This window comes from Rhinoraja longicauda, chromosome 3, assembly GCF_053455715.1.
Source record: "Rhinoraja longicauda isolate Sanriku21f chromosome 3, sRhiLon1.1, whole genome shotgun sequence".
NCBI classification, from domain to species: domain Eukaryota; kingdom Metazoa; phylum Chordata; class Chondrichthyes; order Rajiformes; family Arhynchobatidae; genus Rhinoraja; species Rhinoraja longicauda.
The window spans coordinates 28,237,989-28,251,686 of record NC_135955.1 but is presented as its reverse complement, the minus strand read 5'-3'; the positions used below and the strand labels follow the sequence as shown (position 1 = coordinate 28,251,686).

At 45.1% G+C, this 13,698-nt stretch overlaps 1 protein-coding gene across 2 annotated transcripts in view; it reads right to left on the bottom strand.

The window, feature by feature from the left end:
- Positions 1 to 13,698, bottom strand: part of cemip2 (cell migration inducing hyaluronidase 2) — a 76,632-nt gene that overhangs the window by 56,642 nt on the left and 6,292 nt on the right. For both annotated transcript variants that reach the window (XM_078395251.1, XM_078395255.1), the window contains exon 2: positions 1,087 to 1,440. In XM_078395251.1, the coding sequence (XP_078251377.1) occupies positions 1,087 to 1,432 (346 nt within the window). In that variant the 5' untranslated portion in view covers positions 1,433 to 1,440. The remainder of the gene's footprint in view (positions 1 to 1,086; positions 1,441 to 13,698) is intronic.

Genomic DNA, 13,698 nt, shown 5'->3' with positions numbered 1-13,698 from the left:
TCTTTATTCCCACAATACCTTGGCATCAAATATTTACTTAATTCCCTTTTGAATCCATTTCCACATGCTTCTCAAGCAGTAATTTACAAATTGGACAACAAAAGCTTTGCCCAGGTCTGGTTATGGATAGGACAGGTTTGAGGGAATATGGACCAAACGCAGGCAGATGGGACTAGTGTAGCTGGGACATGTTGGCAAGTTGGGCTGAAGGGCCTGTTTCCACACTGTATCACTCTATGACTCTAATGTTATTTTGCATTTTCAGATATTTACTGGAGAGGGGTGCAGGAATGTTGGAGCATAGCCTTGAAAAAAAATAATTCTATACAAAGGCTGGAATTGATTGAAATGGAAAACCAGTGAAAGGAAAAACATTCCACCCCTCATATCCATGGAGGCAGAAGGATAGTCAGCACATCCAGTCAAGACATTGTATCTGAATTGAGCACATAGAGAATATAGCCCGCATATGGAAGGGCGAGGGACCGGTGAGACAGAGCAGGCAGGTGTGAAGTGGAACATGAGAAAGATGGGCATATTGAGTCGGGTGGAGTAGGGATGGGGATGAGAGGGATAAGGGTTGGAAGATGATAGGTGAACCCACATAAGGTAAAGATGTTGGGCAGATCGGATCAGATGGAGGAAGGTTTAGGAAAGGTGCAATAAGTGATGAAACCCAGGTAATATGTGGGTGATGGACGATTGGAACCAAGTGCGGGAACCAGGTCTGGGTAATAGGGTGGGGAATGAAAAAGATGAACAGCGGAAGGGAGAGCCTGGGTGGGACTGCAGGGTGTGTGAAAGGAACACCCTGCGTGTGGGTTATCTGAAAATGGCAGGGTTGGAGATGGGAAACACATTGGAAGATTAAACTAATGCTCGTCTGAAGGAGATGATGTGGGCTTTGAAGTTCTGCTCTGGGTCAAACTGAATGCAAGGTTTCCGTTGGTTCTACTTCAGTGAGGGGTAAGGAAGAGGGGGTAGAGGCCCAGCACAAGCCATATGTCCAACAAGTAGCATCTGTGACCCATGCTATGATCAGGAAATCAACACTTGCACAGATCACCTACCTGATCGGTCACTTACCATCTCTCTCGGAACCGGGATTGGTGCCAAACACGACGGCCAACACAATAAAAAATAGTCCCAGGCAGATGCCGGAGCACACAAGACTATTCCTCACTTTCCTCCTCCTCTTCCTCACTGCCTCGCTCTCTCGCCACTGCTCGTTCCCCCTGGCGATGAAGGTGGCTTGGTTCTCCGCCTTGGAGGAAGACCACTGCACGGAGTGGCTGGTTCCTCCGGGGGCCGGAGGGGGGCGGGCGGGCATCACTCTGCCGGCAACGTAACCAGACGAGGAACGGCAGGGCCTCCCGTTCGGAGTGATGGGGTAGGCGAGGGGAGTGCGGGACAGGTGTCTCTCCTCTTGCATGCTGGCACCTGGATAAAATAGACAATTAAGCCACAAGCTTACCAGCAAAACCTCTCCCTGTTTGCCATCACTCGCTAATGTCAATGCTACCGAACAGCCCAGGCCCTGCAACCACAACCATAATTGAGCATCCGCGCTCAGTGTCTCTCGACAAAGCCCCCCCCCCCCGCCCACTAGACCAGGCTGTGAACAATAAGCACTTTGTGCTGCCTCTCTGATTGTATCCCTGTGCTGTGGTTTTCAAAGAAAAGGCAGGGGCATTCCTCTCAAAAGGAAACACATCAAATTCGAGTCGTTAGGAGGGAGTACATCGGAGTGAAGAACCTGCCAAGAATTATCCCGTTACTAACGGGCGTGCACTGATTCAAGGAGGCCGCAACAGTTACATTGATGCTCCCTCTAGGTATCGTTCTAGGAACTGCCAGTATGCCAAAAGACATGTCATTCAACAGTCTTGGAAAGAAACTGTACCATCTGTTTGAGTTCTTCAAAAGGAATAAGAGGCACTAAACCTTGTGCGGCAGAATCAAAAGAATCAAAGGGAGAGCCTTTTCTGTATATAGGCACACTTCACAGCCGCAGTGTGTCTCACAATGCTACACGGCCAACTGGTTTAAAGTTACCGCTGTAAAGTCGACAGCAATGTGGCCGTGGATAATCGTTGCTCAGGGCAACAGAAGAATGTCCCTGCATCCAGACAGTGGCATGGGATCTCCCATCTCAGACAGCAGACTGGGCCTCAGCTTAACAAAAGGCAGCATCTGCAACAGTGCCGTCCTCCCCAAGGCATCATGCCAAAGTGGGACCTGGAGCAACATCCCTCCAACTTGGAGGCAAATGTCCCAGCCTGAGCCACAGGTGACATTTCCGAGCCGAGTTAAGTGATCATGCAGATGGCCATGTGGTGAAATAAGATACGATGGTGGCAGTGAGGCCAGAGATTATACATCAGGCTGCACCAGGTTTCTAGTATTGAAACTCTAGTCAGCCTGATCCTGTAGAAAAAGGAAAATCTATTTTTGATGTGTGTCTTTTAGAGGAGTGTATTAGTTTATTATTGTCGTGTACCAAGATACAGTGAAAAACTTTGTTTTGATGCTATCTGGGTAAACCATCCATCCAGGATAGGCAAACGTTAAAACAACAACTTGGACATAATGTGTCATCTTGCAAATCCTGTGGCTATCGCAGAATTAGCTAATCCTATCGATCACACATTTAAGAATGCAAAGTAAACCCAAAATGTTTGACGTGATCTGTTAAATTCAACTGTGCTCTCTGCAGGTAAATTGCTAAATGTTTTCACAGACAGACCACCATTTAAGACCCTATTAGGACTCTTTCAACTGGGTACAATGTTAAAGCCACCCACACCAACGTTTCTCACCAACAAGGCAGCCCAAATGCAGCTGCTTCTCTGAAGTCTTTCTAATGGGTAGGGTTACTATCTTGAGCACCTGGTGCAATAACAACATGTACTTTCATTCATTTGGGGAAACGATGATTGTCAAATAAAATTTAAATCACAAATTTTGGGAAAGTAACGAAAATGTCGATTAAAGGAGAAATTCTTAAGGACCGAAGATAGACTCGAAATGCTGGAGCAACTCAACGGGACAGGCAGTATCTCTGAAAATAAGGAATGGGTGACGTTTCGGGTCGAGACCCTTCTTCAAAATGAGTCAGGGGAGAGGGACACTGGATGGGTACAAAGAGAATATAAGGTGTGAAATTTACAGAACAAAGCAGACAATGATCAAGGAAATAGTTCATTGTTGGCTGAGGGGAAGGAGACAACGAGGCATACAAACTGTAACATTAATCAGGAGGACAATGAAACCAGTTGGAGAACTAGAGTGAAGGAGGGACAAAGGGAGAGGGAAAGCATGGGCTACTTGAAGTTACAGAAATCAATATTCAACCATGAGGTAGAGGTTCACTTGCACCTCCTCCAACCTCATCTAGTGTTCCAGATGTGGACTCTATATCGTGAGACCAAGCACAGACTCAGCGATCGTTTTGATGAATACGTTCACTCGGTCTGCCTAGGCCTACATGATCTCCCAGTTGCTAAACACTTTAACCCCCCCTCCCATTTCCAAACTGACCTTTCTGTCCTGAGCCTCCACCACTGTCAGAGTGAGGCCAAATACAAATTTGAGGAACAGCACCTCATATTTCGCTTGGGCAGGTTACAACCCAACAGTATGAATATTGATTTCTCTAACTTCAAGTAACCCTTGCTTTCCCTCCCTCTCTGATCCTCCCCCACCCTAGTTCTCCGACTAGTTTTGCTGTCCTCCCGATTCATTTTACTGTTTGTATGCCTCATTGTCACCTTCCCCTCAGCCAACAATGAACTATTCTATATTTCCTTGACCACCATCTGCTTTGATCAGTCATTCTCACCCCTTGCATTCTCTTTGTACGCTTCCATATCTCCAGTTTCCCTCTCCTGACACTCAGTTTGAAGGTGGATCTCAACTCGAAATGTCACCCATTCCTTTCTCCAGAGACACTGAGTTACTCCAGCATTTTTTGTAGTGCAAGGTATAAACAGACAAGTTCAGCCAAAATGTAAAATGGAGTTATCAGCCAAATTAACAACACAGCATTCAAAACCCTTCGAAAATAAGATATTTCCCAGACAAGTGGGAGATGTTTCCTGCACCTGTTCGTGTTTGGGAACTTACAATGCCTGGGAGCATGGCTTTCCCCAGGCCTTTTATGGGAAAGTGTAGTGTTGGTGAGCAGAACACTAGAGCAATAGTGGGCAGACCACGGCATGGTGGCGCAGCGGTAGAGTTGCTGCCTTACAGCGAATGCAGTGCCGGAGACTCAGGTTCGATCCTGGCTACGGGCGCCGTCTGTATGGAGTTTGTACGTTCTCCCCGTGACCTGCGTGGGTTTTCTCCAAGCTCTTCGGGTTCCTCCAAAACTCCAAAGACGTACAGGTATGTAGGTTAATTGACTGGGTAAATGTTTTTAAAAATTGTCCCTGGTTTGTGTAGGATAGTGTTAATGTGCGGGGATCGCTGGGCAGCGCGGACTCGGTGGGCCGAAGGGCCTGTTTCCGCGCTGTATCTCTAAACATAAAAAATCTAAATCTAAAAAAAGACCACCTGCGCTACTTGCCGTTAGTCGTGCAGAAACATCGCAGACAAGGGGAGCTAATGACTGACTCGGGGAGGGAGCAGTGGCACAGTTTGCTCTGATAAGAAATGCCATAAAGGATGCTGGCGGGTGCCCTTTTGAGGAGAGAGCCCCAGCATTGGACTGCCTCACGAACGGTGTCAGGTGATCAAGAACAGAACCATCCTGTGGCGTGTCTGCTGTGTACTCGGGGTTTGCCAGTACGTACAGGGATATTTGGGGATACGCGAGTAAATGTGCCTTATTTAGTAGTGTAATAAAATACCTGGTGAATCAAACTCTGTTGCCTGAATCCAGTCATTTATCGAACACACAATTTTGTGTTCATCTTCAGTGAAAACGAACATCTGCAGTTCCTTCCAACACAATTCTTAAGGACGGTGTTAAAGGAGATTTTTTAGATTTAGATTTAGAGATACAGCGCGGAAACAGGCCCTTCGGCCCACCGGGTCCGCGCCGCCCAGCCATCCCCGCACATTAACACTATCCTACACACCCTAGGGACAATTTTTACATTTGCCCAGCCAATTAACCTACATACCTGTACGTCTTTGGAGTGTGGGAGGAAACCGAAGATCTCGGAGAAAACCCACACAGGTCACGGGGAGAACGTACAAACTCCTTACAGACGGCGCCCGTACTCAGGATCGAACCCGAGTCTCCGGCGCTGCATTCGCTGTGAGGCACCAACTCTACCGCTGCGCCATCGTGCCGCCCGTGACAGGCAGAAAGGTTGAAAAGAGGAAATTGCAGAGCATAGAATGCTGGCAACCAGAGGCACATCCATCAGTGGTGGAGTGAAGGAAACTAGGGGCACATACTTAAGAGAGCGGAATCAGAGGAGAACCAATTCACTTCATAGGGGGGATTTTACAGCTGGTGGAAGTTACAGAAAGAGGTAAAAGAGTATTTATAAACAAAGGTTGAGCATCATAAAATTGATGCATCGCCGAACTGCGATCCAATGTAGGTCAGCAAACAGATGCGATGAATTCATGGGACGAAGAGAAACAAGAAGTTGTATGTATGGGTGTGCAATAGGATCGATTAGATACAGTACTTGTGCTCAAAACAACTAGCCTCTCCCAATACAAATCAAAACCAAAGCACTCTCAGAAATCCCTGGGTTAAGCACTCCTCATCTAGATGACTCAACACATTATTGTTGATCTTGGCTCAAACTGCCTGCCAGCTGCAGGAAGATTAAGTGTCAAAAAACTCCAAACCCACACAGAAGTGCACTCTGCTGCTCAGACCTCCACTGATGGTAAAACTATCCAGCAGACACTTGCTGGACGATTCCCCAACATCCTATGAGGACAGAGAGCCAGGTCCCCGAGGTGTGCAGGAAAAGTGAAGAACAAAAACAACAATTCACAGCTAATCAAAGCAACGGAATGATCTCTCAGATTACTTTCCTGTTAAAAGCAATATTCCGTCCGAAGGGTCCCAAACCGAAACGTCACCCATTCCTTCTCTCCAGAGATGATGCCTGTTCCGCTGACTCCAGCATTTTGTGTCTATCTTCGGTTTAAACCAACATCTGCTGTTCCTTCCTACACAATATCCATCCTTACTACTGAAAGCCTAATTGACGGATAAGAAAGCCAAACAATTCTTGGAAACTAAAAATGGAGTTGAGAAGTTGGGAAATCAGGAATACAGTCACATAAATCACAAAGTGATGATCGAGGTTAACAGGAACATTAGAAATACAAGCGAGTGCACTGGGTTCATTCCTAGGACGACAGAATCAAGAGGAAACTAAACAGTTCTGGTAAAAGGTCTTGGACACAATACATAGAATGGATTTCACTTCCCACCAATATCGTCTGACCTGTTGAGTGTTTCCTGCATTTTCTGTTTTCAAAACCAATGTAGCTTAGCTGGGCAGTACATGGAACAAAAAATACATTTCTAATCTCCACTTTGTAGAATAAAAGCATACGGAGGCACTAAACTGAACTGTTTATTCTTTTATTTACACACATCCAACAAAGACGCATATCCTCAACAGATTAATTTATCTAATTTCTCTCCACAGTTGCTGATTAGGCGGAGGTTACAGCTATTTTTGCTTGATTTCTGGAAGTTGCAACCCATTTCTTTTATCGAAGAATAAATATTCCTCTTCCACAGAACATACTTAGTTCTATCAGGTCTTTAATTCAGTAGTGTTTTTAATGTTGAGAGGAAGTGAATTTGTCACATCTGCTGAAATCAGCACGTCCAATCACAAAAGGAACAGAGTGATGTGGGTAAGAAATAGCTCATCAGATTTTGGTCCATGTCTTGAAACCAGTTCTAGCTAAAGTGGGTGCAGAACGCTATCCAACCCCAAATACTCTTTTCAATTCTGTACCACTCAGTATGAAGTAGCATCTCCCACAAATTGGCCACATGGACCACATTAGCAACTTGGTGGTCAGGTGCCATTTTGAAGTGGTGAAAATTTGATACTTGCTGCCATAGGGCGTGTCCAAGGAGAACAACAAAGATGGAATTAAAAGTCAGCTAGATAGCCGTGCAGGGAAATTAATAAGAGAAATAGGGATAAGAGAGAAGCAGAAAAGTGGGCAAATGGTCAAGAGGAGCATAAAGAAACATTCAGTTGTTGGACTTTATTGGCTTTATGAGGGTCTGTTCGCACTCCTGTCCAAAGTTAAATGTTGCGAGGTCAATTTCTACTGAAGAGATCTGACCACAAAGGTCAAGGCTAATGCTGATGAGTCCACTACCCAGAGAAGACTGCATGCTGACAATAGTCTTTCAGGTAGATATTAAACCAAGGACCAGGAGCCATCTCGGGTGAATTTAAAGATCAATGAACAATACACCAAAGGAGCAAGCCCTTCAGTCCACAACGCATGTGCCAACCACAATGTAAGAATTTTATTGCACGGAATTGGGACATATGACAAGAAAACATTCTAGTCTCTCGACTCTTGCGTCAATTTAAACTGCAGATCAGAAGATTTCTCCCATGAGTCCTGGCCATTATTTCTCTCTTAAACGGTTTCAGCAGAACACATAATCCTTTCAATGTCACACTGCTGTATGTGGGAGCTTACTGTGCACAACTAATCTTTCCCCCTGCTCTAACATTACAAGCGTGACAACAGTGCAAAAATACTTTACTGGATGTCAAGCCCTTTGGGATAATCTGAAAGTGAGATGAAAGGCATGTTATCAAATACTCTGTAGACGCACTGCAGAAAGTATGCAGTCTGGTTGCCTCATGCCTGGTACGGCAATTCCAATGCACAGGAATGCAAAAGGCAGCAGAGTGTGTTGGACTCAGCCCAGTCTATCATGAGCACTACCCACCCCACCATCAAAACATCTGCATGACATGCTGCCAACAAAGTGACATCTATCATTTAGGATTCCCACCGTGCCCTCTTCTCGTTGCAACCATTGGGCAAAAGGTACAGAAGCCTGAAATCCCACACTACCAGGTTTAGGAACAGCTACTTTCCTACATCACATCTTTCTCCAGAAACAGAGAGGGACCCAAAACTCAGTAGGTTTGTCAGGATTATCATGTAAAAACTTTTGCAAACCTCAAACATGCTGGGCCCTCATCAAGTATTAACGGAGGACAGCGAATGATAACAAAGTGTCTTCAGAAGGGGAAGGACTTGGTCTTTAAATACTGTAATGAAGCTACATGCAAATTTAGTTGGCATTTTAGAATTTCACAATGGCTGGCTTGGTTCATGACTGCTGTAGCAGGATGCAGGAGATAAATGCTTTTCCATTACCTGTTGGGTAGCATTTACCTGGATCGCACACTCCTACCCTTACATCTGCAGGCTCCAATTCTCGTCGCCTCCAGAACATTACACACTCCAACTGTGGAGTGCTGGTAAAATCCTACCCACTGAAGGCCTCTCTGTCGACACAATGACAGAGGCAAAAATTGGTCCTCATTGCCGGCCTTTAAATTCACCAAATCTGAGGAAACCCTATCTTAAGCAAGACAGTCCCAGATCTTCCCCCATTCCCTACCCCAAGCTAAATAATCAAGCTATCCAGCTAACAGCGAACCTTAATTCTGTATGTCAGACACAGATGAAACTTTCTAATTAAAGCCAAATTTAATTTGAAACATGAACCCTGGTTCTGTCCATTGGTGTTACGTGAACTACTGAGCTATTCCAGCATGTTGCACTTTATTACAAACTGGGGTCAATTGGTCTACTCTGACATTTATGCTTTGCACAAGCTCATCTTGTGGGCCGAAGGGCCTGTTCCTGCACAGTATTATTCTATCCATCTCCTTTAACCCTATCACAACAACAAAGCCTACTCTTTCTTTATCCTCCATATGTTTATCCAGCTTCCCTTTAAGTGCATTTCTAATATTTACCTCTCCACGAGAACCAGTTCCTCATTCTCTCCACTCTTTGGTGAAGATATTTCCTGTGATCTACTTAATGGGATTAATACTAGTTGCCTAATGCTTACAGTCTCCAGCGTTAGTCCATAAGTCCAAACATCTTGTGCCAGCTCAGTTTGAGAAGGGAGAACAAAATATTAGAATGGCAATGCGTGAAAATCAAAGAGTTTTCACATTCCTTCGCAAACTCTAGGAGGTAAACCTTGTACAAGGTAATTAAAAGCTCTGAACCCTTTGCAGAAATTAAACGGTTACTTCAGCAATTTCTCAAAAGTTTCACTGCAATCAAAATGCAAAGAAACAACAGTCTCCATTGTTAGCAGATCAGCAGTCAGGAATTCCTGCCCACATGAAAAACAGAGCTGCAGCTCTGTGGGTCATTCTCCACCCTTAAGTACAAGGTTGTGGATTGAAATCCCACTCCAGAGGCTCAAGTACAGAACTCCTGTGCAGAACTGAACTGATGCTGCACTGCCAGAAGTGCTGACTTTCAGATGACACAGCGAACCAGGGATTTCTTGATCTCTCTTTTCATCAGCTTTCTTGGTGTCTCAAGTAAAAACAAACTACCACATTTCACGTTGAGACCCCTCTTCAGAGCCAGAATCGGAAGATGGATCCCGACTTGAAACATCGTTTTCCATTTCCCTCCACAGATGCTGCCTGGCCCATTGCGTTCTTCCTGCAGTTTGCTTTTTACTCAAGATTCCAGCATTTGCAGACACTTGCATCTTCCTTAGTGGCCTCCCCATTACTGTATACTGTGATCATGCTGCTAACAGCCACACATCAGATGGCATTAATGCAGTTCTCGGCCCCAAATACCAACCATGTAAAACATGACATGGCCTGCTCAGCAGGAGCCTATGGGTAATAAGAACAACCATAGACATCAAGGCCTACCTCGTTGACTCTTATAATATTGCTCTATGCAATTAACATCAAACGGGCTACAATCTCAGAGGTTCAAATCCTTGATTCCATTCTGATTTACAAATATGTAGAAAGTGCTAAATTCAGGGACACCAAGAGCAAAGATAAAGAGAGTTAAGAGTGTTTTATCGTCATCTGTTCCAAAACAAAACAATAAAATTCTTACTTGCAGTAAAATTAACCTTTGCAGACCAAGGTCATAGCATTTTACTGCACAGAAATGGCCTTTAATTCACCATGCCTGTCCTGGTTCTGTGAATTATTTATAACATTTGACCCAACCCCCATTCCTTCTCCACATCACTACAAATTTATCTAATTCCCTTTGGAATGTTCTCGTTGAATCTGCTTTGCTGTCTTTTCGGAACGCACCAATTCACTGCATTAAAGTAAACTTCTCTCCTCCACCCCTTCCTCCTCCTCCTCCCCCTCCCCCTCCCCCTCCTATAGTTTGCATAGGATTACATCAATTACATAGCACAAAATCAGGCTGATCAACACAATCAGCCCATACTGGCTTTGAGACTCCACAAGAGTTTTCCAATCTGTTTCCTGTCTCCCTCAACACGTTTATCCAGCCTTCCCTTGAAGCATCTTACTATTCAGCTCAACCACTCTCCGTAACAGTGAGTTCCACATTTACACTGTTCTTTGTGTAATGTGGTTTTTCCTGATTTCTCTCTGCTAGATTTCATGGGTGATTGTCTTGTATTGACGGTCTCCAGTAATGCCCTTCTTCACATTCAGGCTGCGTTAAAAATTTTCATGATTATCAATATGATAACCCTCAGCCTCGAGAAAAGAGGCCCAATTACCTTAAAAGACAAATATCTTAACCCTCCCCTCCAGTTACCAAGCCCATTATCTCGTCCAAGGCTTTCCCAGTAGAAGTCTCTACTTTAAGTCTCCACATAGTCTTAAGTCTTTCATTGCTACCATAGCAGTAAATGTTCTATTGTGGTCGACATGCTGTCTCATAGATCCACTAAGCCAGGTTCAATCCTGACCTTGGGTGCTGTCTGTGTAGAGCTTGCTTGTTTATTCTATGACGGCGTGGGTTTTCTGCCCCAGTTTCCACTCACATCCTAAAATATGTGTGGGTTGGTTGGATAATTGGCCACTGTAAATTTCCCTCGAGTGTGAAATTTAGAGCAGTAGAATTTGGCAGGGGTGGGGGAAGATCAATCAATGTGGATTTGGGGAGAATAAAACTGGACTAGTGTAAATGGAGGGCTAGATGGTTAGCGTAGATTGAATGGCCTGTTTCTGTGTTGCATGTCCCAGTGACCCTCAATTGTCTTAAATTCTTCGTAAAGTGTTACTCATCAGCTGATTCAGTAAAACGTCAATGCACCGAATCAGTAAAATTTCAATGAATTACTCAACAGTCCAACAGAACACGTCACACAATCACAATTTAGAACATGGCCTTCGATGATGGGTAATGAACGATAAGACTGATGAGAAACGAGCTGTTTTCTCACAACAAAGTAGGGGGAAAATCCAACACATACCAAGGTCTCCCTTGAGCGGTCTATTCAAGAGTGAATCAACTACGAGCACGGTTAAATGCGCAGAGAAAAAAAATGAAATTTCACCACTCAAGACAATCCAGTGACCTATTCCATTGAAAGCAGGAAATGCAACATTTAATTTGCAAAAAAAAAACTACTGCAAAATGTAGGACAAAAATGACCAGATAATCTCTTTGCAACAATGATTGAGAGAAAAGATGAGGCCATAATCCTTCTCTGCCTTTTAAACGCTCAGAAGGTAACTTAACAATTTGTCCTGAAGATAGAACCTGCCAGAAAGCAGCACTCTTCCAGTGTTACAATGAAGTGCCAACATAGATTACTGTGTTGAGATCTCTAGAGTTGGGCTTGAACACCCAACCTGCCACTTCTGACAAGTAGTTCAATGAAAAAGAGAGGAATCTGGGAAGAGCTCAATTATATGCCGCACAATCTCACTGCATAAACTCAGGATGCAGGTGAAACAAAAGAGGTCAGGCAGCATCAGCGGAGAGAACAGAGGAAAGCTTTCAGACAGAAGGCAGCCGTGCGTGACAACGAGGATGCTGAAGATCTGCCATCGACGAGAGCTGGAGACACGGTGAGGACGACACCCACAGCATGCCTTGGACTGTAGGGAGAGAGCCGCCGAGCTGGCCCAGTGCTTGGCTCCCACGGACAAACGCAAGTACTGGCAGACAGTGTCCTACAGGGGGAAGGTCACCGAGCCAACCCCTGAAGACCGGAAGGATGGAGCCGCCGATAATGGCCACAACGGGCAAAGAACAAGACCAATATGAGAGGGAATCAGGGTCTGGACTACCACACCCTCAGGTTCAGCTGCGGGTGGCGCCCCCGAGGCACAAAGGTGAATGGGCAAGAAGAGGGGCGTCGCATCCAAGGAAGGTTACGGCTGGAGGCCCACCACAGCCTGGGGCTTGCCTGGACCGAGCACCGCTCATAAGAACTGGAGTGCGGACCAGGCTTTGAAAATAGCGCCAAAACATAGCTATTTGCTCATGCTCAAGCATGTGGGATTAGTAGACTATTTCTGAACACTTACTAATCGAGGATGTGCTTGGTTATAGGAATACCGTTCTGGACTGCATGTAAGAAAATAATTTCACTGTGCGTTTGCGCATGTGACAATAAAGCACCAGCGAACCATCGAACATCAGACCAACACTTGTCACCGCAGTGGAGGTGCAACCTGCACATCCCCCAGATCGTACAGAGGGGAGACCCCCACCTCGAGGTAACAGGCAAAGTACCGGGTCAGGAAGGACACTCCACTGACACAGGTTGCTGAAAAGACTGGGGTCCAAGACACGATCATACTTTACTCAACCACCCACCTATACGTTCTTCGTGGCTCTGTAATTGCTTACACGCTGTTAAAGCCTCTAATGTTCTCCACTCCCAATAAAAGGTTAATGGCCCAAAATACTTCTCTCCACATGGAACCTACGTGGTTTACTGCGGGCATTTTCTGTTTTGATTTCAGATTCCAGCATCCACACAATGTTTTGCTTTTACAGCTCGCGGCTGCTCTGCTGCCGAGTCAAATCTCTCAACTTGATCATTAGCTGGGCAGCAATGGTGGATTCACCCATCCTGGCACAAGGGTAGAATCCTAACAATTGCGATTAATTATGAAACATTTCTTGTTATGAAACAAGACTGCTATTTTACAGTCACTAAATTAGCACAAATGCCATGTTTTCTGTTTGGTTCCTTTGCCTGGGTTTGAGCCAATAAAATTCAATGATATTGCGTATTCGAGTCTTACATTCAAATCAAGTACAAGCAACAACCAATCTGTTGGAGGAACTCAACAGGTCCACCAACATCTGTGGGGGGGAGAATAGTCAACATTTCGGGTCAAACCTTGCATCAAGACAGATGAAGGATTTTAAGCTGAAACATCGGTCATTCCTAAAGCACTCAGATTCTACTCGACCTACTAAGTTTTGTAGACTTTAGAGATACAGCATGGAAACAGGCCCTTTGACCCACCGTCTGCACTGATCAGCAATCACCCCAAACACTTGCAGTATCCTGTACACTAGGGACAATCTACTATTTTTACCGAAGCCAATTAACCTACACACAAGTACGTCTTTGGAGCATGGGAGGAAAGCAGAGCACCCAGAGACAACCACAGTCACATGGCCAAGGTACAAACTCAGTACAGACAGCACCCATAGTCAGGATCGAACCCGGGTCTCTGGTACTGTACGCAGTAACTCTACCGCTACGCCATC